The sequence below is a fragment of the Pediculus humanus genome, genomic scaffold (genome assembly GCF_000006295.1).
Source record: "Pediculus humanus corporis 1103172107490 genomic scaffold, whole genome shotgun sequence".
NCBI classification, from domain to species: Eukaryota; Metazoa; Arthropoda; class Insecta; order Psocodea; family Pediculidae; genus Pediculus; species Pediculus humanus.
In genome coordinates this window covers 115,151-137,813 of record NW_002987106.1, presented here as the reverse complement: position 1 = coordinate 137,813, position 22,663 = coordinate 115,151, and the positions used below count along the sequence as shown (strand labels likewise).

Here is a 22,663-nt window from a genome sequence, read left to right as displayed (position 1 = left end):
CACTTTTCAACATGGATTGTTTTCGTTACGTTTCGTTTGTTTTCCTTTTTTTCTCCCCGCTCGTCCCCCGCCCCCGCTTCCGCCCTCTTTTCTGGTCTCCCTTCCTCCCTCCCGGGATTTTCTTTTCGAAAGAAAGATGACGATGGATTTGCATTAATTCTAATCGAATCACGTAATAATTATTACCGTTGTTATTATTATTATTATTAATATTTTTGTTTTATTCGTTCCAGCGGTGACGTTAAAGAGCTTGGATTTACCGTCGTCGTGGACATGAGAGGAGCCACGTGGGGAACCGTCAAACCCATATTGAAAGTTTTACAAGAACATTTTTCCGGATACGTTCACGTTGCTTACATAATAAAACCGGATAATTTTTGGCAAAAGCAACGAACATCGTTAGCTAGTCACAAATATAAATTCGAGGTAAATGTTTTTTATAAACATCTCTCTCTATGGGATTTTCCACAAACGCGGTTACGCGGGTTTTTTTTTTTTTTTTCGCGATAAAAGGTCTCACTGTGAACAAACAAATCGTACGGAAAAGATGGCGTTTGAGTCATCACGGTGCCGTCATAGATGAACAGAAATTTTTAAATAATAATTCTTCGTCACGTTTTTTAATTTTTCCGGTTGGGAAATAAATGAGACAGAAAAAGGGAGAGGGGGGAAGGGGGGGAAGAAAAAGGGTTTAGAAAAGGCGGTAGGATTAGAAAAAAAGGAAATGCAAAAAGAAAAAAAAAAGGTTGACGTCGTGTTCGAAGTTTTCCTAGGGAAGAAAAAAAAGTTTCCATCACGTATTTTTCAAACTGAAAATTCATTTCCTCTCTCTCTCTCTCTCTCTCTCTCTCTCTCTCTCTCTCTTTCTTCCTTCGGTTTTTGTCCCTCTTCTTTTTTTTGAGGGGGAAGGGGAGGAATATGCGGGGAGAGGGAATTTTTTTTTTTGTAGGGATTTAAGAAGAATTTTAATTGCTGAATATTTTTTTTTCCATACGTATTTTTTTACATATACTTCCCCTCAATTTTTTTCCTTTTTCTGTTTCCTTTTTTCCTTTTCTTCTTCTTTTTTTTATTTATTCAAAGGTTTATCTTTTGCATTTAAAAAAAAAAAATTCCGCTAGATTTTCTCTCTTTCTCCCTCCCTCTCTCTCTCTCTCTCTCTCTCTCTCTCTCTCTTTCTTCTCTCTTTCTTTCTTTCTTTACATTTTTCCGTTTCTTTGCCCCCCTTCCCCCTCCTTTTTCTTTTTTTTTTTTAATTTCGTCTTCGTCGTACGCATACCGATATGTGCCTTTTCGAAAAATGATGAAAATTTTTTTTTTTTAACGGTCATAATCGATCATCCGACGGCGTAGAAATTTGTTCGACTGCTATAAACGATTCAAATAAAAAAAAAAAAAAAAAAAAAAATTTTTTCGAAAGTTTTCTAGAAAAACGAGATTTGATTAGAGGTGCGGATGGTGCGCGGCTGCCGGGGGGGGGTAAAGAAATAAATAAATCTTTGGCACCACCACCATTTTCACCACGCGTCAAAATCGAAAAGAAAATTTTTTTTACCGAAAGAAAATAAAAAAAGAAAAAGTTAAGAAAGATTTTGACAGGTATCGACGGCTTTTTTCATCGTGACGTCATTCATCATTAACTTCCGCGATTGTGATTTATTTATTCCCTCCCCCCCCCCGCGAACCTTTGAGAAAAAAAAACGTTATACTTCTGAACCTGGGTTAAGGTAGAGAGATTAATTGATTGATTGATTGATTGATCGATTTTTGTCCGTTTTGGTTCGCGCGTTTTTGTTGTAAAAGTTTTTTTTAAATTTTCGTACACCGTCAATCGTAAAATTTTAAATTTCCTTTTTTTTATTATCATTATTATTTTCTACGAAATGACACGGTGCGTGAATGGAGAGGATGCGCGTGTGCGTTCGATTTATTTACCGTCGGCCATTTTGTTTTCTTGTTTTTCCAGACCAACGTAATAGGTTTGGAGTCGTTGCCCAAAATCATCGACACGTCTCAGCTCACTGCCGATCTCGAGGGGACCTATCATTACGATCACACACAATGGATCGAAATGAGACTCGTGAGTAAAATTTTTAAAAAAAGGTCAAAAGGTTTTCCCGAAATTTTAATGTGACGAAGACGCTAATGTTTTTCCCGTCGCCATTTTGTTATAGGCCGTCGAAGATTTCGTTTGGCAAGCTGCCGATTTATTGGATCGATTAGACGATTTACAAGAAGATCTTTCGCGTAAGGATTTTGCAGACGACATACAGGGAGCCAAACACAGCATAGACATACACGCGGATCTTAAGAAGAAAATAATGAAAGCACCCGTCGAGGAAATTGACATGATCGGTCAAAGATTGTTGAGAAGGTTTTTCTTTTTTAAACGCTTTTCTTCTCCTATACATTTGGGGAAAATTGTCGAATACCTAACGTGGAATTTTCTTTCTGCAGGTTTTCAAACGACGGAAACAGCGGTTACGACAGCGGGTATTCCGGTAGGGACAGCGAAGCGAGTACCGTTTCTTTAAATCCGGATTTACAGTCTGCCGTGCCGCAGATATTGCAAAATTTAGAAGCCATACACGCGTCTCAACAGCATTTGCTACAGCTTTGGCATCACAAAAAAATGAAATTGGACCAATGTTTTCAACTTCGGTTGTTTGAACAAGACTGCGAAAAGGTTGTTGTTTGTTTGTTGTTTGTCGTTTGTCGTTTTTTTTCTCTCTCTCTCTCTCTCTCATTCTTTTTTATGGCTTGTCACATATTTAAAAAAAATTTTTCTTTTTTTTTTTTTTTTTTTTTTTCCTTTTTCTCTCCTGTCCATTTTATTTACGTTTATGAGTTAAAGTTTTTCATTTTTCTTTCTTTATAACTTTTCTCATCTTTTTTTTTTTCTTCTTTTCTTTTTTCTTTTATTTTTATGTGTACCATAAACTCTCTCTCTCTCTCTCTCTCTCTTTTTTTTTTTGTTGTAAGAATTTCATAAAGCGTAAGTTTTTTTTATCAAACATATATGTTTCTTTTTTTTTGGGGGGGGTGGGTGGGGGGTTGCGATCGATGAGAATCGTTTAAAAAAAAAAACTTTAAATATTTATTCGCAGATGTTCGAATGGATATGTCACAAACGTGACGTTTTTCTTATGAATTACGTCGAAATCGGTCATTCTTATCAACCCGCCATTGAATTGCAAGAGGAACACAGTCATTTCGCAATGAGTTCGATGGTAAAAGAAAGGAAAATGATTTTTTTTGAAAAAAGAGTTCAGGGAACAGTACGTACAACGAATGCTGTCGTATTTTCAGGATGTCTACGTAAACATAAATCAAATTCTGAACGTGGGGAGTCGACTCATTGAGAGCAATCATTACGCGTCTCAACACATTCGAACGGTCGCGACGAAATTGGATAGAGTTTGGAAAGAATTCGCGGCCGCGCTGGAAAAGAGAACGTCCGTTTTGCAACTCTCGGTTTTGTTTCACAGGAAAGCAGAGCAGTACGTGGACAACGTGCAAACGTGGAAGCAGGCGTGCGATAACAATTTGAACATTCCGAACGAGATAATCATATTGGAATCGTACATACGACAACATCAGAGTTTGTACGAGTCCATGTGTCAGGCTTACACGGAGGTGAGTTGATGGTAAATTCGTAAAGGGTCGTCATCGTCGTCGTCGTCGTAGAACGGAAGCGTGACGAGAAGAAGAAGAAGAGGAGGAGGGGTTATCATCATTATCATTTATTTAATTTTTAGCACCGAGGAAGGAGGAGTCGAAGGGAGACACGGGAAACCCAAGATTAAATTAATAAGTTTTTTGTTTTTTATTTGAAACATTCAGGTTTACAACGCTTATCAATCTCTATTGAACGGTTTGGACGTTATGGTTCAAGTGTGTCACACTTTGCCACTTTCAACAACGATTAGAGAAACAAACAACGCGACAACGACAAAAACAACAACAACAACAACACCCACCATCACGAGCGTCATCAAAGACAATGTAAATCAAAAGATTTAAAAAAAAAAAAAAAAACGGGAAAATGGGAAAAGCTATATTTAACTTACGCATCGCTCGCTTTTTATTTCCCCCCCTCTCCCTTCCCCTTCCCTCCTAAATTTTCCCGGGTCGTCGGGTTTTCTTTTTGTGTAATACTCGTACCGTACTATTTCGGAAAACATTTTGTTTCATCGGTGAAGGTTTTTCTTCATTTTTCCATTTGTAAATTGACATTTTCTTTCGCTGATGGTAGATGTTGTTTGTGTTACTACTAACGTTGTTTAAATTGCTTTTAAATGTTTTTATTTTTTTTCTTTCAGAAAATGTGGAAAATGTGGAAAATGTTTCTTTTTTCTTTTTTTTTGGGGAGCGGTTAAACTTCGTTATTACTACTACTACTAATTGACTTAAAAGCTTTTTATTTATTTATTTATTTACTCTATGAATGGTTTCCTTAACCTCGTTTGGTAAACATGGGAAATTAAAAAGTATGGTAAAATCAATCACGTGATACCTTTTTTTAATTTTTTTAACCAAATGAGGTTAAGTGAAATTATTTCGGAAAATTATATTACGATGATGATGATGATGATGTAAAAGAAAAAGAAGCGGCGACGGCATCTCTCCTCGTAATATATTTTCTCTATTAATAATAATAATAATAATGGTTTCGTTCGTTCGTTCGTTCGTTTGTTTGTTTGTTTATTGTTTCCGTTTGTCTAACATTTTTCTCATTTTTTTTTTTTTGGTGTCGGTGTCTATGTCAGGTTCACAGCACGAGTAAAAAACTTCTCTACCAGTTAGATCACCTCGTGCAAATATGTAATCAACCCGGAAACGATGGCAACCGGAAACACGTAAGTTTGAAATTCGTTCTCCGTCGTTCGTCGAATTTTTTTCTTTTGAATTTTTTTCGCGCCAAAAGTACGCGTTAAAGTAGGAAGTGATGAAAGATGTTTTCTCTCTCTCTCTCTCTCTTTTTTCTATTTTTTTTATCGTTTTGTAAGTAATTATTATTATTATTTTACTTGTGCTTTTTTCTTCGCTAAGAATTATTTAATATTTAACTTATCGCCAATCATTCTATTAATCTAATCGACGTCATCCGTTATCCCCTTGCTTGAAATTAATAATAAAAAAACGCGGGAGTGTGGGGGGGGGTTGGGGTGAGGTTGAGGGTTGAAATTTTTTCCGAATAGGTAAATACATACAATTTTTTAAAAAACGGTTTTCAGGTCGATACGATTGATGGAGTCGTCGGACGTCAAAATGGTAATCCGGCAGCGGATTATTCAGAAGGTGCCAGTCACGTTCTCGCCGTCATACATCAAATACTCAATCATCATAGAACGTTGGAAACAAAATGGCAGGCGAAAAAGATAAAACTTCACCAGAGGTTGGCACTGAGACTCTTTCAAGAGGACGTCAAGCAGGTGAGTCGAAATATAAAAAAATCCGCGAGTTTTGTGACGTCATTCAAACGTCGCGTTACGACGATAAATTTTGTCGCGAAAAGTTTGAAAACTTTTCGCGACAAAATTGTAATTTTTTCGACAACGGCAAAAATTTTAAAAGAAAAAAAATGGCGGCAATTGTGTTAAGGTCAAGCGAAATAATAATAATAATTATTATTATTTTTCTTTGTAAAATTTTGGCAAAACGGTCGATTATTTATAGAAAAGTAAGGCGAAAAATAATGATAATGATGATGATGATGATGATGATAAGATTGATATTTATAGTAAATTATTTATTATGTGATCTTTGCCAGAATTAATTAAAATAATAATAATAATAATAATAATTTGTTAATTTTATTTTTATGGGTCATCAGATGAACGAGTAGCAGTTTATAGGACTATAAATGGGCTCGTATAGTCAATCGTTTTCGACCTACCGCCACATTTTTTTTCTTTTTAACCTTTGACCCCTTTATATATTTTTGCTGTTGCGAAATGTTGTTGTTTTTTATCTCTTTCCCGTGACATAATTTGAATGAATGAATGAATTTTCGGCGACACGTCGTTGTGACAAACAAACAAAGTGACGTCAAATTTTTAACAAAAGTACAACAAAAACAGGACGAGACGTTTAAAAAGTTGCATGCGAGTGATATAACCGTTATTATTATTATTATTATTATCATCGTTTAAACTTGATTCGTTGAAAACGATCGTAAATTTTCCCGACGTCACGCTGTGGAAATTAAACGGCGACAATGACAACAAAACAAAACAAAACGAAACGAAAAAAAAAATGTCGGAAAATGTAAATTTCATCGCGCGCGGGAAAGAAAGATACCGATCACGTGATTTTCAAAATGAAATTAGTTCACATTTTCGCCGAAGGGGGTTGGAACAAACGGTAGGAAAATTCATCGCGAAAATCATATCGAAAAATTTTTTTTTTTTTTTTCAAACGGTTTTTTTTATTATTATCATTATTATTTAAAATACGTTAAACGTTCGTACGAGAACGAAGTTGAATAAAATAGTAATAATAATAATAATAATAATAATAATAATAATAATAATGATAGTAAAAATGTCGCATTTCAGGTTTTGGATTGGTTGACGAATCACGGAGAAGCTTTCCTAGAGAAAAATGTCGCAATCGGAAGGAATTTACAAAAGGCGAGAGTTTATCAAAAGAGTCACGAACATTTTGAAAACGTCGCTCAAGTAAGTGTTTATTTGTTTTTTTTGTATTGTTTTTCCGTTTCCGGTTTTGTGAGGTTTTTTTTTTTTTGCCCGGTGCGAATCCGTCAATCGTTTGCTTATTTAATAATTCGTGACCTTCGTAAAGAATTTTCATCTGGTTTTGTTTTGCGCGACATTTTTTTTTTTGGGAACGACAACGACGAATGCATTTCTTTCACTTTTTGGCAAATGAACAAGGTATAAAAACAATCGGAAAATAATTTCTCTTTTTTCGGGGGGGCCGGGGAGAAGGGAGCCCCCCCTCGATCGCGATTTAATAACATTAATTTGTTTTGGGAGGAAATCAGAGAGAGGGGAAACCCCCTTTCTTCTCACGTCGACAAAATTTTGGCGTAAGTATTTGATTTTGTTCTTCTCTCCTGTCTCCTCACCTCCCCTCCCCCCCCCACTTTTTAAAAACTCTTTAATTAATGATAATTGTTTTTGGAATCGACGACGACGACGACGACGACGATTTTCAACGTGAAAAAAAAAAAAAAAATGACGAGAGAAATTTTGTATTTGAATCGTTTGAATTATTTATTACAATTAATAATGATAATAATAATAATAATAATAATAATAATAATAATAATAATAACGGCGATTTTTTTTGCCAAAATTGTGGCGAAATCATCGCGGCGCGCGGTCCTCCCGACGATTTTCCTATCGGAATAATAATAATAATAATAGCAATAACAAAGTCCGAAAAGAATGGTCGAATTCTTCTCGTATACGTAACGTAACGTAACGAAGACCGACCTCGCATAGAGAGAGAGAGGGAGAGAGATGATATATCGTCGTCTTTATTCAACTCACGCCTATCGAATACATTTTCCATCTCTTTCTATTTCGTACTCGTTGATGTGTTGCTTGCTTGAATGCGTATCGTTTGTTAGTCGAATGGCGCACGTTGCTCCGTCAACAACAACAACAACGACAACGACAACCACAAAAACTTGTTTTTCGCGTCGGATAAAATAGTTTTACTTTATAATTAATATTATTATTATTATTATTTGTTTCGTGTTTTTTTTCGCTATATTTATTTATTTATTTATTTGTCGACGTTTTGTCAAAAAAAAAAAAAAAAGTAACAAATTTCGCGTCACGATTTTTGTGTTTTGTGCGTGCGTGAGTGCGTGTCCGTGTGCGCGTAAGTGGATTCGGATACCGAAATTTTTTACATACTGTTAACAAGTTGGAGAAAAATCAAATTTTCAAATCGATCAGGTGGGTAGGAAAAGAAACCAAAGAAAAATGGAAAAATCCGTCGGGAGTATTTCCGGTCGAAAAAAATTTTTCTTTTTTTTTTTTTTGTTGGCGATTCGATTCGGGGGGAAAATTTCGTCTGCTTTTCGTTTTTGCATTATTTGTTATGGCGATTCGCCGACGGACTCACGGTCAACAGGCTTCCCCCGCCCCCCTCCCCCTCCCCCCATCGATTTTTCAATCGTTCAGGGTTATTACGATTATTGTGTGATTATTGTTTCGCGTTTATCACGACGATTTTAAATTTGTTAGTAATTATTATTATTATTATTATTATTAATATTATTATTGTTATTATTGACCAATTAAAAGTGATTTATTCAGCAATAAATAACGAACGAATTCGTTTGATTTTTTTTTTCTATGTTTATCTGACGTGACACGCGCGGCGTCGCGTTCGCACGTTCGAAAGTTTTGAAACTTTTAAAAGATCGACACCGTCGGGTGAGGGGAAGGAGGAGGAGGAGGGTGGAAATTTCGCAAAAAAGAAATGAAAAACTATACTTTGGATCGTCTATGAAAAAACGATTTAGATAAATAGTTATTATTATTATCATTATTATTTACGTGGAGATTTTGAGAAAAGAAATTTTTTTCACGGTGTCAATTATGCGATGAGATTAGATTAAACGATTCGTTCGTACGTTCGTTTGTACGTTCGTTCGTACGTTCGTGAGGATAAGAGAACAACTCGTACATGCAAATGTGGAAAATAAAAATATATGATGATGATGATGATGATTACGGTATTTCGTTTTTTTTTTGTAAACGTTCGAACGGTTTGGAAAAACGGATAAAGAGAAAACAAGAAGAAGAAGGAAAACACAACGTAAGAAAATGCGGGAGGGGGGGAGACTCGCCGAAAAGAAAGGACAAGGAGAGAAACGCGCGAAGAAGAAGGGGTGGGAAGGGGGCGTCAATTGTCAAAATCTTCTTTTCCTTACTCGGGGTCAATACTTTAGTAATTTTAGTTTATATTTTAACGATTTTGACGTGTAATTAATTTTTGGAGGGATGACCAAATGTTTCGTTTCCACCACCACCCACCCCTCCCCACGCCCCACGCGGAGATTACGGTCCTTGCCGTTCTCGTATCCCCTTTTTCGTCTACGTCTTTTCCTTATTCGTCTCATCATCTGGCTTCGCCAGAGTTGTTCCACCATCATTTAAGGCGATTCCGATTTTAACGTTGTTTTTGTTTTTGTTTGTCCTCCCAACCGACCACGTATGGTAAGCACTTGTCGATGACCGAAAAACTCGTTCTTAGTAGGTGTCCGTCTTTCCGTTTCCTAGAAAAGAAAGGCAACGAAAAAAAGAGAAAGAGAAAGAAAGAAACAATTAGAGTTTGGTCGTGCGTTCCAATTATTATTATTATTTTAACCGTGAAATTTAAATATTTATGCGTTGTAAATGTTGCGGGAAAAGGAGAGAGAAAAGTATGGGGGTCCGGTGATGGAGGAGTCGCTTCGGGTGACTACTCGATATCGATACATGTCCAATGGACCGTGATGGTAAATAAAATTGGCCGCCCCTCCCCCCCGGGGAGCGAAGTCAAAAAGTAGGGAAAAGGACAAAAAAAAAAAAAAATATTTTTGATCCGCCATGAAAATTATTTTATGATAATGATAATGATTATAATGATTTACATTCGCGTTTGCGCTCATGTTCTCTTTTTTTTTTTTTTTTTTTTTTTGCCAAGTTTTGACCCAAAAGATATTTTAAAGAGAGAGAGAGAGAGTACCACCGACTCTTTCTCTTTCTCTCGTACTCATTGAACAAAAGCCTTTAAGCAAAAGAAAATTATTTATTATCATTATTATTATTATTATTATTATTTTACAAGGTATTTTTGTCGCCGATGGGTAAACACCTTCGATTTTTTTTTTTTTTTTTTAAATTTAAATCTCGTCCGCCATTTTGTTTGGCATTTGTGTGTTACGTGTGAGAAAAAAAAAAAAAAAGAAAACTCGCGTTTTTGTTTACTCTCACTCTTTTTTTTTCGTTTTGTTTTTAAATTCTAAACGCCGCGTTACTTATGCGATCAATCGATACATTGGAATTCCAATTGAGTGTGTGCGTGCGTGTGCGTGTGTGTACGTGTCGCTCATGTTTAATTGTAGGTTTTGGTTCGTTAAAATAAAAAAGGAAGAAATTCGGGATTATGTTTGTTTCGAGTTGAAAAAATTTTTAGGGTTTTCCAACGTTGTTGTCGTCTTCTTCCACGTCTTTTTTTTGCGCGCGTGTTTTTCGAATATGAAAACGATGGTGGTGGTTGTAATAATGATGGCGTTTACGTTTCGAATATTTTTGTTTTTCTGCAGGTGTATCGATCGATCGATCGATCGACAGGAAACGGTAAATCGTGATTTACCACCATCGATCACGTGGTATCGATTGTGCTAGGTTGACTTTTTTTTTTTTCTAATATCCGTTAATTAGGGTTGCTCACGAGAATTTTTTTTTTTTTTTTTTTTTTTTCATTGTCTTGGCCATTTTTTTTTTCCTTCCAGACGAGGAAAGAGCACGCGCGTCTCTGAATAATTTTACGTAATTTTATTTTGTCGCTTTTCGTCGTGATTATTTAATGAATTTTCAATTTCTCTCTCTCTCTCTCTATTGCTCCTTTACTCTCTCTTTCTCTCTCTTTTGCTCCTTGGTGAACGTCTGGTAAACGTTTTCCTTTTTCTCTTACTCTTTTCTCAACGTCAGGTTGTAATGATTCGTTTTTTTTTTTTTTTTTTTTTAATAATTTATTCGACTCGTTGCTTTCGGTTATTATTATTATTATTATTATTATTATTTTTAAACTAAATCAACGAAACTATTATTATTATTATTATTATTATTATTATTATCAAAGAATTTTCACATAAATTATTTTCTTACTCTATGACTTTGATTTGTTTTTGTTGTTGTTGATGTGTGGTGCGTGCGTTCGTTTTCTTTTCTCTTCTAGTACAAACTGTCTCCAGGGGGGGGAAGGAGGAGATGGAGGTAGGGTAAGGGGGGTCTTTTGAAATTGTTGTTTTAACAGTCGGGTGTCGGTCATTCACCAACAATTGTTGTTGTTGTTGTTGTTGTTGTTGTACCTGATTCGGTTAGTAATAAATAAACGATAATTAATTACACGACAAACGTTACGACGACTACGACGACTTTTTCGTTTGTCTTTTGGGTCATTATTATTATTATTATTATTTGTTCTATTAGAACAACCGTTTGATTTTTTCCGTTCCGAAATCGTATTGTTTGTCGCGTCGCGTTTGTTTTGTTTGTATAAAAAAAAAAATTCGATAAAATTTATATATAGGAAGAATCGAACGACGCAAGATTAAAAAGAAATTTTTTTTTAAAAATTCGAAAAGGTTTTTTCTTCTGCTTCTTCTTATTATTATTATTATCATTATTATCATTTTTTTTCGAAATTAAATTGTTTGTTTGTTTGTCGATGCGACGAATTATTTGAAACGAAGTCGGATTAGATTTTTCAATTAAGTTAAAGACGACTCGTCCGGTTTTTTTTTTTTTTTTAAAAAAGTGATTATGAATTCGTTAAATGAGTTGTTGATTATTATTATTATTATTTTAATTTTTTTTCTGCTGCCACTTTCGTTTTTTTTTTAAAATTCGCAAATGGTTTTTTTTTTTTCCGTCGCTCCTCTCTCGTAAAAATGAATTGAGATTACACGTCGAAAAGAACGCGGAGCTGATGGGTGGGTGGGTGCGTGCGTGCGCGACTCGTTGTTTATCGCGGTTGGTATGTGAGTTTTCCCGGGAGCGGAGGGGCGGTACGTGGGGGGCAGGGAAAGGAAAATTTTTTCAAATTTTCATCGTCGCCCTTTCGAAAAAAATAAAGATATTTTTTTTTTCCCCGATGATAAAAAAAAATATATATATATGTATATAATAATTTATGGATAAAATCCGATGGTCATTAATCATGTTTCCGTCACGAAATTTTACTACTGCTGCCACGACGGTGATTTTTTTTTTTTTTGACGTTTTCAACCGAAGTAAAAAAAAAAACCAAAGTGAGTTTTTTAGGTTTTAATTTAAAAAAACAAGGGAAAAAATTTTTTTTTTTTTTTTTTTTTATTTCTCTCTGCTGACACGATGAAGAGAGTAAATTAATGAATTATTATTATTATTATTATCATTATTAATATTGCTGAATTAAGCGATGATACATTTTCGAAGAATTTTTTTTTTTTTAATGATATCCATACATATATAAATTTTTTTTTTTTATAATTTGACCTTTGAACGTCCCTTAGATTTTAACGTCGTGTCAGCAGTTTTCTACGAAATAATTTAGGTTTTTGTTTTTTGTTTTTTTTTTCTTTCTTCGGTAGTTGAGTCGAAATTAAAACAGCTGATTTCTTATTTTTTTGTGTCGGTCGGACATTTAATAAAAAGAGAATCATTGACTAATATTTAATAATGATAATAATAATTATGATGATGATGATGATGATGATGAAATCGACATTTTTTTTTTTCCTCGAAAAAGTTTACGTTTAATTATTGTTGTTGTTATTAGTGTACTTGTCATTATTATCATTATCATTATTATCATTATCATTATCATTATTAATTATAATTAGTAGAGTTTTCGCATTTGGCACAATTTGACCTTTGCCCTTTTTTTCTCGATTTTTGTCACAACAGCTTGTTTATTTTTCTCCTTATTAAGGTGGTGTGGCATGGCATGAAACGTGTTTACGTCAGCGAAATTCGCCGAGAAAATTTATTATTATTATTATTATTATTATTATTATTGTTATTATTATTATTATTATTATTATTATTATTTGTTTCTTGTTGCGAGGGAAAAAAGTCGAAAGTTTTACGACGAACGTGCGACATTTTTTCCTTTTTTTTCTGTCGTTAATTTTCTTGTAGGCAAAAAAAAAAATGGCCGAAATGAATGAAATTATCATCGTTGTCGAATCGAAAAAATCGAATTTTCGGGGGAAGGGGGGCGGGGGGAGGAGAAACGATTTTGAATTTTATATAGTGTGAAGATTGATAGGTAGTGGGGGAGGGGCATTTTCCAAAAATTTTAACCGTTACTAACGATTGTTAAAGAAAAAAAAAGAAAAAAAAATGATGAGGCATAATCGACGGCGTATGAACTTGAAATTTAATAAAATTACGATTGTTTGCGATTGTTGTGGTTGTTGTCGTCGTCGTCGTCATAAACAAACGCGGTTGTGTTTGTTTTAATTTTACGAGTTTCAAGGAAGTACGTTTATTAAATTTAAAAATTACGAGTTTTTTTTTTTTTCATTGTCGTCGCTAATTGAAAATAAGGAGCAAAAAAAAAAAAGAAAAGAAATAAAAAAGTTGACGGAATTATTAATTTTTTTTTTTTTTTTTTTCATAATGTTGCCTGCCTGCTTCCCTACTTTCCTGTCGTCCCTTTCAAAATGGGGAAGAAGCAGAAGCAGCAGCAACAGCTTTTTTTTTTTTGCTCTCATCCCCTCCCCCTAAAAAAATTCGATCGTCCGCATATCTCGTTAAATTTTTGACGATTATTATGACGATAAATTCGAGTGGCCCTACTACTCCTCGAAATGAGCATTATGAGTTGCGGTGGAAAGTATGGCGAAAAAGAAAAAGAAAAAGGTTTCGAGTGCTGGAAAAGCTAAAAGAGAGAGAGAGAGAGAGAGAAAATGAGGGTTTTTCCGAGAGGGAAATTATATCAACACACAATAAGTTATTTAAATTAAATGCGCGGGTAATTGATTCAATAAGGAAGGGGAAGGGGGGAGAAAGGGAGAGATTTCAAGAGGGTTGTCAGATGGGGGGTCGTGGCAGAAGTTCAAGACATGAATACTAATTGAACCAATATTCGATTCGGTCGGTGATTTCGAGAAGGATCAAAAAAAAAAAAAAAAATAAGGGTGGTGTGGGGGTACGGACGAAAGAAGCGGGGACGGCTTTAGGGATGCTACGGAAAGAAAGTAAAAAAAGAGGGGGAAGAGGGGGGGTGGATCCCCACGTCTAAGATTTCATTAAGAAAAGAAATATGATTTATGATGATGATGATGATAACTCCTTTTAGAAGCCTTACCCTTTTCATCCGGTTTCCGTAGGGGTTGTTTTTTTTATTTTTTTTTTATTTTACTTTTTCCGGAAAAGTTTTCGACAGGATATTTGATTAAGGTTCGTTGACGGTAGAAGGGAAGGGAGAGAAGGGGAGGGGAGGCGGGATGTCAAAAAGTTTTAAATTTTATTTTGGCGGTTTGATTTATTACGTTTTTAAAAAGTGGCGCGCGCGAATTTTTTTTGTAAACGATTTTGTTAATGGGAGAAGGGGAGGGGGAAACAAACAAACAAACAAACAAATTGACGCGAACGGAATCGAATTACAGCAAAAAAGCGAGAAAGTGGCAGTAAAAAAAAGAAAACAAAAATGGCGGTTTTTTTCAACCATGACGTAAACGGAAGGAAGGAAGAAAGAAAGGGAAGGGATGGGGAGAGTGGAGGGGAAGTGAAGGTGACGTTTTTTAAAAAGGAAAATTAATTTCTTGTTAAATTAAAATTTTTAAATGGCTAATTACACGTTTAAAAAAAAAAAGAAAATGATGGAAATGGTTGAAACTGGAGAAAAAGAAAGAAAACTGGAAGGAAGAAAAAGGAAAACTGGAAAAAACTGGAAAACGTTTTTTTTTTTTGTAAATTTCCCGCCTCCCCTTCGTTTTTGACTTACGATTTCAATTTTTTTTTTTTTTTTTATGTTTTCCAGATGTTTTTTTTTCCAGTTTAATTATCATTTCCTTTTGTTTTCCAGTCGGTGGCAGTGGGGAGAGGGGGAAGAGGGGGGGGGAGGACAGTTAAGGAATTGTAATTTGAAAATATGCGTTTAATTTTTATGATTTTTTTTTTTTTTCGTTTTGTTTGCGGTGGAGGAAAAGGAAGAAAATTGTATAAATGGCGGAAAAGTGGGGGAAAGTTTTTTTCTTTCTTCTGGAAAATTCCAGAGCGGTTTCTTTCCCGTTTTAAACTTTTTTTTTTTTAATTTTCATTCATTCATTCATTCATTCATTCTTTGGCATTCTGTTTGTTCGTGAGTTTTTTCGTGTTGTGCGCGCGTGCGCGATCGATAATTCACGTTTTTTTCCTCGTCGATTCTTGCATTCATTTGAATACAATTGGGGGGTGGGAGGATGGGAGGAAGGGAGGGGGAGAAAAAATCGTACCTGGTAACTTGATAACAACACGCCCCTCACGTCACGGGGGTGTTTACATCGTAAACCTTTTTTTTCTTTTATTCTATCTTTCTCTCTCTGTCTCTTTCAATCTCTTTTCTCTTTTTGTTTCTCTCTCTCTCTCTCTCTTTCTCTCCCTCTCCCTCTGCTCGCGTCATTCACACAGAATATTAATTATCCTCATTTAAGATTTTTTTCCGGCAGGTGCGTAACGTCGTTTAAATCGAAAAATCCCTTTTCTCAAATTGAAAATTTTTTATTTTTATCCATTTAAAAATTTTTTCATCCCCCTTTTTGACGTTCTCATCCCCCCGCTCCTCCCGTTTCCCTCCTTCTCCTCTTTCTTCTTCTTCCACGTAATAAAACGTCATTCGAGCGTCTTTTTTTTTTTTTTTTTACGAGTTCTGAAAGGGAAAAATCATTTCGGTCGAAACGAAGAATAGTTTTGGGTATTATTTTCGGTTGTTTTGTTTGTCGTTGTCGTTGTAGTTGTCGTTTATTTATTGTTTGAACTTACCGGGTTCCCAAAAAACGTTACGGATAATTAATTTCGAAAATTAAAAAAAAAAAAGAAAAGGTGGGGAGGTTGTTAAATTTTAAATTTTTTTTGTCGGTTTCAAAAAAAAAATAAGAAAAAAAATGTCGGTTACGTTATTATTAAATCAACGGATTGATTGATCGATATATCGATACATCGATACATCGATCGATATTTTCAAAGCAAGGCATAATTTTATATATATTTTTTTTTAAATTTATGGAATTTAGAGTTTCTGGAAGGAGGGGGGAGGTTATTGTATGCATATTTATTATTATTATTATTATTACTGGAATGTTGGAAAAAAAAGAAAACGTGTGGACGGCTCAATTATTATTATTATTATTATTCTTTTTTTTTGCTATTATTTATTTCGAACTTTTTTTTTGTTTTTAAATATGTCGTCGTTTGTTATAAAAAAATTTTATTTATTGAATTTTCAAGGTTTTACGCTTCGACACCTTCGGGGTATTACAAAAGGTTTGATTGAACTCGTGTGTGTGTGTGTGTGACGTCATAATTTTCTAAACGATTTCCATTTTTTTTCTGTTCGTTTCAATTAATTTTTTTTTTTTTTTTTTACGATATTTTAAATTTGCCTCTAAACTCGATTAATCCGCGGTCACGTGGAATTAGAAAATTTTTTAAAGGCGTAAAAAAAAAAAATTTGTATTCTAACGTGTTGCGTCCGAATGTTGGATCAAATGTAATTATTACGTCATCATTGTGTGGGAAATTCACGGTCTGGTTGTGTGTGTGTGTGAGAGAGAGAGAGACGGAGAGAGGTGATGGAGGGAAAAAAATTTTTTTTTTCTTCTTCTTCCACGTTTTTATTTATTTATTTTTCGTAAAGTTTTCATTTTCGTAAAAAAAAAATTTAAACGGATGATATACGTAAGAAAAAAAATAAATGAACCGGAAATGAAAAAGGGTGTCGCAAAGGTGGTTGAAGAATTTAAAAAAAAAAAAAACTTGTTTCGACGAGACGGGGAAGGAGAAGAACGAAGGGAGGAGTGGGAAGTGAAGGGAAGGGAAGGGGGGAACGTTGTTCGTTGGTATTCTTTGCACGTTTATTAAATAATAATCGTTTTGAAAATATTTAAAAAAAAGGCGGGTGGCGGTAGTGGCAGCAGTCAGATACGCACGATCTCGCCCACGTTTTAATTTTTTGTTTATACGTAAACGTAAAGGATAATGATAATGATGATGTTGACGGTGTCAAAATACGGACAATGATGATGATGATGATGAAATAAGTCAGGCATCGTGTCAGGATGTACCTATTCGTTCGTTTTTTTTTTTTTTATCTTCTTTTACATTGTTACGTTTTGTGGTTTCCGTATGAAGTGGAGTCGATTTCACTTTTTCCATTTTTTTCTTTTTTTGTGTTTGTTTGTTTGTTTGGTCAATTCTGTTCGATTAATCACATTTTGGTTTTTGTCGTGTCTTTTGCTTAATATTTCGTCAAAAAAAAAACCGACGAGTTAATGAAACGACGTTTCGAACGAATCGATTTTAGCAAAAAAAATATTTTATCGATATTTAATATAATAATATTTCGGGAATGACTTTCTCGTGACACGTTTAGTTTTTGTTGGAAGTCATTTTGTAATTCTCACGGTCGACAAAAAAAAAAAAAAAACGGAAACGTCAACTTAATACGTTTAAATCATGTCTACGATTTTCTCTTTCTCTCTCTCTCTTTCTCTCTGTCGAGGGAAGACGTGGAATTAGAAATCGGTCGGGTGAAAAATTTAAGTGATTTTTTCCTTTTTATAGCTTGCGATATATATATAAATTGGGGATCGTTCTCCCGCCTCCCCCACCACCTATTTAATGTTTCGTTAAAAATTTTCTTTAACGGTTCGTTTACCTGCACGTGTGTGTGTGTGTGTGTGTGCGATGTTGCCATTTGTTCGTTTGTTTGTTTTTGTTCGCGATGACCGACAGGTTTTTCTAATCTTCCCATCTAATCTATCACTGACTTTTCTGAGTTTTCACTGCGGAAAATAATTTTTTTTTGTTTTTTTCGTACCTTATTTGTTTCGTACCGTTTTTCCACGGTCACGAAAATCGTTATTATTATTATTATTAATCGATCGGTTCATTAACGGTCAATCACGCACGGCGAACGACAAGAGCAAAAGTTTGCATTTCGTATGTAATCCGACGCTCGACCGACCGGTTATTTGACACTTGTATGAAATTCTCAGAAGTTTAAAAAAAAAAAAAAAAAAACAAACAAAACAAACGAAACAAACGAAGAAGGTGCATAGGAACTTAAAAAAAACAAACGTGATCGGAAAAGTCGCATGGAGACCTCTCTCGGATGTTTGTCCATCCGATTTTGCTAAGGTGGCTGATTTAACTTTGAAATTTTTTTTTCTTAACTATATGGAAAGTTTTGGGAAAGGATTATGAAAAAAAGGGTTGAGAAGGGAGGAGGGAGGGGAAAATATGCGGCCTCGTTCGTTGAGGAAAAACAACAACGACAACAACAACCGAAACGTAATTAATCCGATTTGTTTGTTAATTAAATTTGTGGCGATGTCTATGACGTTGCGACACACACGCGACTTTCGTAATAGTTTTCGTCCTCATAGAGAAAGAAAAATGCGTCTGCGACAAAATATTTACTTTGATTATGATAATAATAATAATAATAATATAAACTGCGAAATTCTCTCGCTTTCGTGGCAGAAGAAAAAAAATTGAAAAATAAAAAGTTGCGCAAAATTTTTTTAAAAAAAATGTATGAGGAATATATTACAGGAAGTTGTCGGGGTTGTGAGACGTGTATGGATGATGATGATGATGATGTTTGCCAAAAATTCGATGTTTGTTTGTTTGTTTGTTTATCGAATTGTTGTTGTCGTCGTCCGTTCTTTCGTCGAAATATATCTCTAAATAAGTTTGTAAGTTGATGTTGGTAAAATTTTTTGCGTTTTTTTTTTTCTTTTGAAGTTGATGAAGCCGGAAAAAACGTTTTTATGGAAAACGTTTTGCTTTTCGAAAGCAGAAGAAAAAAGAGAGAGAGAGAGCGAGAAAAGATTAATCGTTTGTTTCGAAATTAATTAAAACGTTTCAAAGGGTGGGTCGTCGGGTTGATGACTGGGGAGGAATAAATTTAAGGGAAAGGGTTTCGAGGAAATGACGGTTAAATAAAAGAGAATCCTTTTCCGGTTTTCCATTTTGTTTAATTTTGCTCGCGGTTGTTTTTTATTTTATTTATTTATTTATATAAAAATGGAGCAACGAAGAAGTAGGAGGAGGAGTGGGAGGAGAAGGAGGAGGGGAAAGGAGGGGAGGGAAGAAAATGCGAGTGCGCGCAAACGGTTGTCGTTATTCGGAATCTCTTGTTTGTTTTCCTTATAACGACCTTCTTTGTTGTTTTGAGTGTTCTTCAAATGATGATGATAATGATGATGATGATGATGATGGCGACTTTTAGAGTTTTTTGTCTTCTTTTTTCTCTTTCTTTGTCTCTCTCTCTGCTTTTTTCCTTCATTTTCTTCTCTTTCTTTCTCTCTCTCTCTCGCTCTCTTTTGAAGCAAAATTTCAAGTTAGAAAATTGAAAGCGATAGATTTTGAAACGGAGTAAAATGTCTTTTTTGAAAAAGAAACCCTTTTCCTCCTTCATTACTCGAGAAAATCAAATTTTCCGACCGACCGAAGAAAAAACCTCGAAACCCTTTTTCATCATTCGCCACCACCGCAGCATCTTCATCATCATCATCATCTTCATCACTTTACCCTCCTACCTTTTTTTTCCATTTCCATTTTCCTCCTCCCTCCTCCCTCCCCTCCTCCTCCTCCTTATTCAATCAAATTTGATTTTCATCTTGAAAAAGCTTTCAAAATCATTTTTTTTTTTTTTTTGCGTTTTCTTTTAGAAAAAACCTAAAGAGTGAGAAAATGTGGTGGGGGAGGGGAAAGAGAGGTGAGCGGGCGAGCGGAAAAAGTATTTGTGAAAGGCGTCGTGAAACATTTTTTTTTTTTTTTAATATTTTTAATGGGTATATCGAAAATTTAACAGGAAATAAACGAGAATCGATTGTATCGAATTATATCGTGAGACGAGAAAGAAAGAGAGAGAGAGAGAGAGGGGGAGGGATAGAGAGAGGTAGAGAGAGAGAGAGAGAGAGAGAGAGAGAGAGAGAGAGAAGGTTTTTTTATATATATATATTTTATTTTTAATATTTATTTTCATTTTGTGCGTGAGTGTGTGTTTGGGTTTGTGTGCATGTGTGTGTGTGCATGTGCGCGCCCCAAAGGGGGCATCTGGTGGTTTTGGTCTTTGTCCCATTTAAATGTCACCGACACGCCCTTTTACTTTTTCAGGGATGATTTAGGAGAGTCTAAAATCCATTTTTTTTTTCTTTTCCATTCTCCATTCTTCGGAGTACTTTTTTTTTTTTAAAACGATACAAACAGACGAAAATCGAAATATTAATAATAATAATAATGTTAATTATATGTGTTTAATGTTTGTTGTTTGGGTTTGTTTGTTTTTGGTGTCGTCGTCGTCGTCGTTGTTGTTGTTGTTGTTATTTTTTGCCCCAAACCATTTATCTCGGTTACGAATAAAATTTAAAAGTCGGTTGCGGTTGTTTTAGAATCTGTGACGTTGTTGTTGTTGTTGTTTTTGTTTACAACCCGAAAAGTAAAATTGGCACAAACAAAATTCTTGAAAAAAAAAATAGACGCAATGTAAATAAAAGTCGACGATGACGATGGCAACGGGGACGAATAGCAGAAGACGGAAAAGGAAAAAAAATTAATAAAAACAAACAAAATCGAAATCAAGTTCGAAGAGAAAGTGAAATCCGTTTGTTGTTGTCGCCCATTTTATTGATTCCGGTTAGTGTGTGAAAATGTTTTGTAACATAATATTTTAATTTTAATTTGATGATTGTGTTGATTGTCGTCGTCGTCGTCGTTGTTGTTGTTGTTGTTGTCGTTGTCGCGTTGGACTTTTTTTGGAAAAATTTTTTTTTTTTGTTGAGTGGTATGTGTGCGTGCGCGTGCTTGCGTGTGTTTGTAATATATATGGTTTTTGAGCGAACCCATGAAATGACTACAATTATGGTTAGTTAATGATTTATGGCGAATGTAATAATAATAATAATAATAACAACAACAACAACCGTTATTAACGCGATTAGAAAAAAAAAAAAAAAAAAAACTGTTGCGGTGTGAAAAAGGTTGTTGTTGTTTGTTGTTTGTTGTTAATTTTTTTCCATCTCCGATCGTTTACGGTTTCGATCGTTATTATTATTATTTTTAAAATTTTTTAATTATGGTTGTTTGTTGTTGAGCTGCGCGAATTTTCGCGTGTTTTCCTCTCGATTCAAAAAAAAAAAAATTTGCGGCGACGAAGTAAACTTGAACTTGAAAAAATTTATTTTAATCCCGTTAAAAGCACTTAAATCTCTCTCTCTCTCTCTTTCTCTCTCTTTCTTCCTCTTTCTCTCTTTCTTGTTTGTCTCTTTCTCTTTCGTTGTTTCTTTCTCTCTTTCTTTCGTTTTCTCTCTCTATCTCTGCTTCTCTTTCTTTCGTCTTTTTTTTTAGTAATCTATTTCTATACGTCGCTCTGTTTCTTCACTGGTTTTTTCTACAATCTCTCTCTCTCTCTCTCTCTCTCTCTTTTTCTCGTATCTCATTTTTAGTAGTGTTTCCTATTTCTTTCTTTCTTCTTTTTTTTTTTTAAATACGCACCCTGGCGATTATTAATAATAAAAATATGACAGGAAAACAATCGATATTATGTTTAATAATGAGAATAATAATAATAATGATGATGATGATAAATTTCATTCGGCGGATATATACGATAATTGTTAATTATTATTATTATTATTTTTTGAAAGCCGAAAGTAAATAATATTTAAATGAATTTTATGAAACAAAAAAAAAAAAAAAAATTGTTTGTTGTTCCTTTTAATTTGTTTTTAAAGATGTCGGTTCTTATATACAAGTGCTGCCAACAATTACGATTATAATGATTGATACGATGACGGTGACGACGATGACGTAAACGACGATTAAATGAGATTGACGAACTGAGGGGGAGGGAGAGGGGAGGGGGGAAAAGAAAAAAGTAAAAGTCGACGAAGGGCTGACTGACACGGACGGATTACGAAAAATTAATATTTTTAATAATGATAATAATAATAATAACAATGATAAATTTTATTGTTATTATTATTATTATTATTATTATTATCACGCGAGAGTGAAATCAAAACGGGGAAATCCCCAAATTGGCGGATTTGAAAATTTTCCCTTTGGCGATTCTTAAATAATAATGATGATGATTCGCACGAAAAAAAAAAAACAATGGGAGAAAAAAATATTGTTTCGATTTCGATTGTTTTCGATAGTTTTCGATATCGTTCTATTCGGTCGATGATGATGACGTCAAAATAATTCAAAATGAACAGGATGTTGGAATAAGGATAAAAGAAGAAAATCATGTCCCGGAGATTCGAATGAAAAATTCATCAAATTAATTAATTTATTAGTTAATTATTTAATTAATTAATTGATTAATTGTTCGATGATAATAATAACTTTCTGGAAAATTCTAGAATCCGGGAAGAAAAAAAAGAAAAAAGCCGGAGTCGTACATACTCATTCATAACCGGAAATTTGTTTTCGTTACCTGAATTTGCAAATGGCGAAAAAAAAATAATTTTTTTTTTTTTTTGGTAATTATTTTTTTTTACGAGTTTTAATGACACGTCATCATTCACTCCCTCTCTCTCTCTCTCTCTCTAAATCGTACCTGAATTTTCGAATGAACGAGTCGGGTTCATTTTATTATTTTTTTTTCAAAATTCGGTGATTCATTTATTGTTTTTTTTTTCGGAATAATCGACTCGGTCGTTTTACTACACATCTATTGACACGAAATTGTTTTTTATTTACACGTTTTC

The 22,663-nt window shown here is 34.3% G+C and overlaps 1 protein-coding gene across 1 annotated transcript in view; it reads left to right on the top strand.

Annotated features, from left to right (window-relative positions):
• Positions 1–243: 243 nt before the first annotated feature.
• The window catches only part of Phum_PHUM149600 (Huntingtin-associated protein-interacting protein, putative), a gene marked incomplete at its 3' end in the record, with an annotated part of 64,675 nt that continues 42,255 nt past the window's right edge, over positions 244–22,663 (top strand). Inside the window, exons 1-10 of the mRNA XM_002424708.1 lie at positions 244–426; positions 1,967–2,080; positions 2,175–2,437; positions 2,479–2,664; positions 3,069–3,072; positions 3,108–3,230; positions 3,310–3,636; positions 4,770–4,859; positions 5,238–5,435; positions 6,561–6,683. Coding sequence (XP_002424753.1) covers positions 274–426; positions 1,967–2,080; positions 2,175–2,437; positions 2,479–2,664; positions 3,069–3,072; positions 3,108–3,230; positions 3,310–3,636; positions 4,770–4,859; positions 5,238–5,435; positions 6,561–6,683 — 1,581 coding nt within the window. The 5' untranslated portion in view covers positions 244–273. The remainder of the gene's footprint in view (positions 427–1,966; positions 2,081–2,174; positions 2,438–2,478; positions 2,665–3,068; positions 3,073–3,107; positions 3,231–3,309; positions 3,637–4,769; positions 4,860–5,237; positions 5,436–6,560; positions 6,684–22,663) is intronic.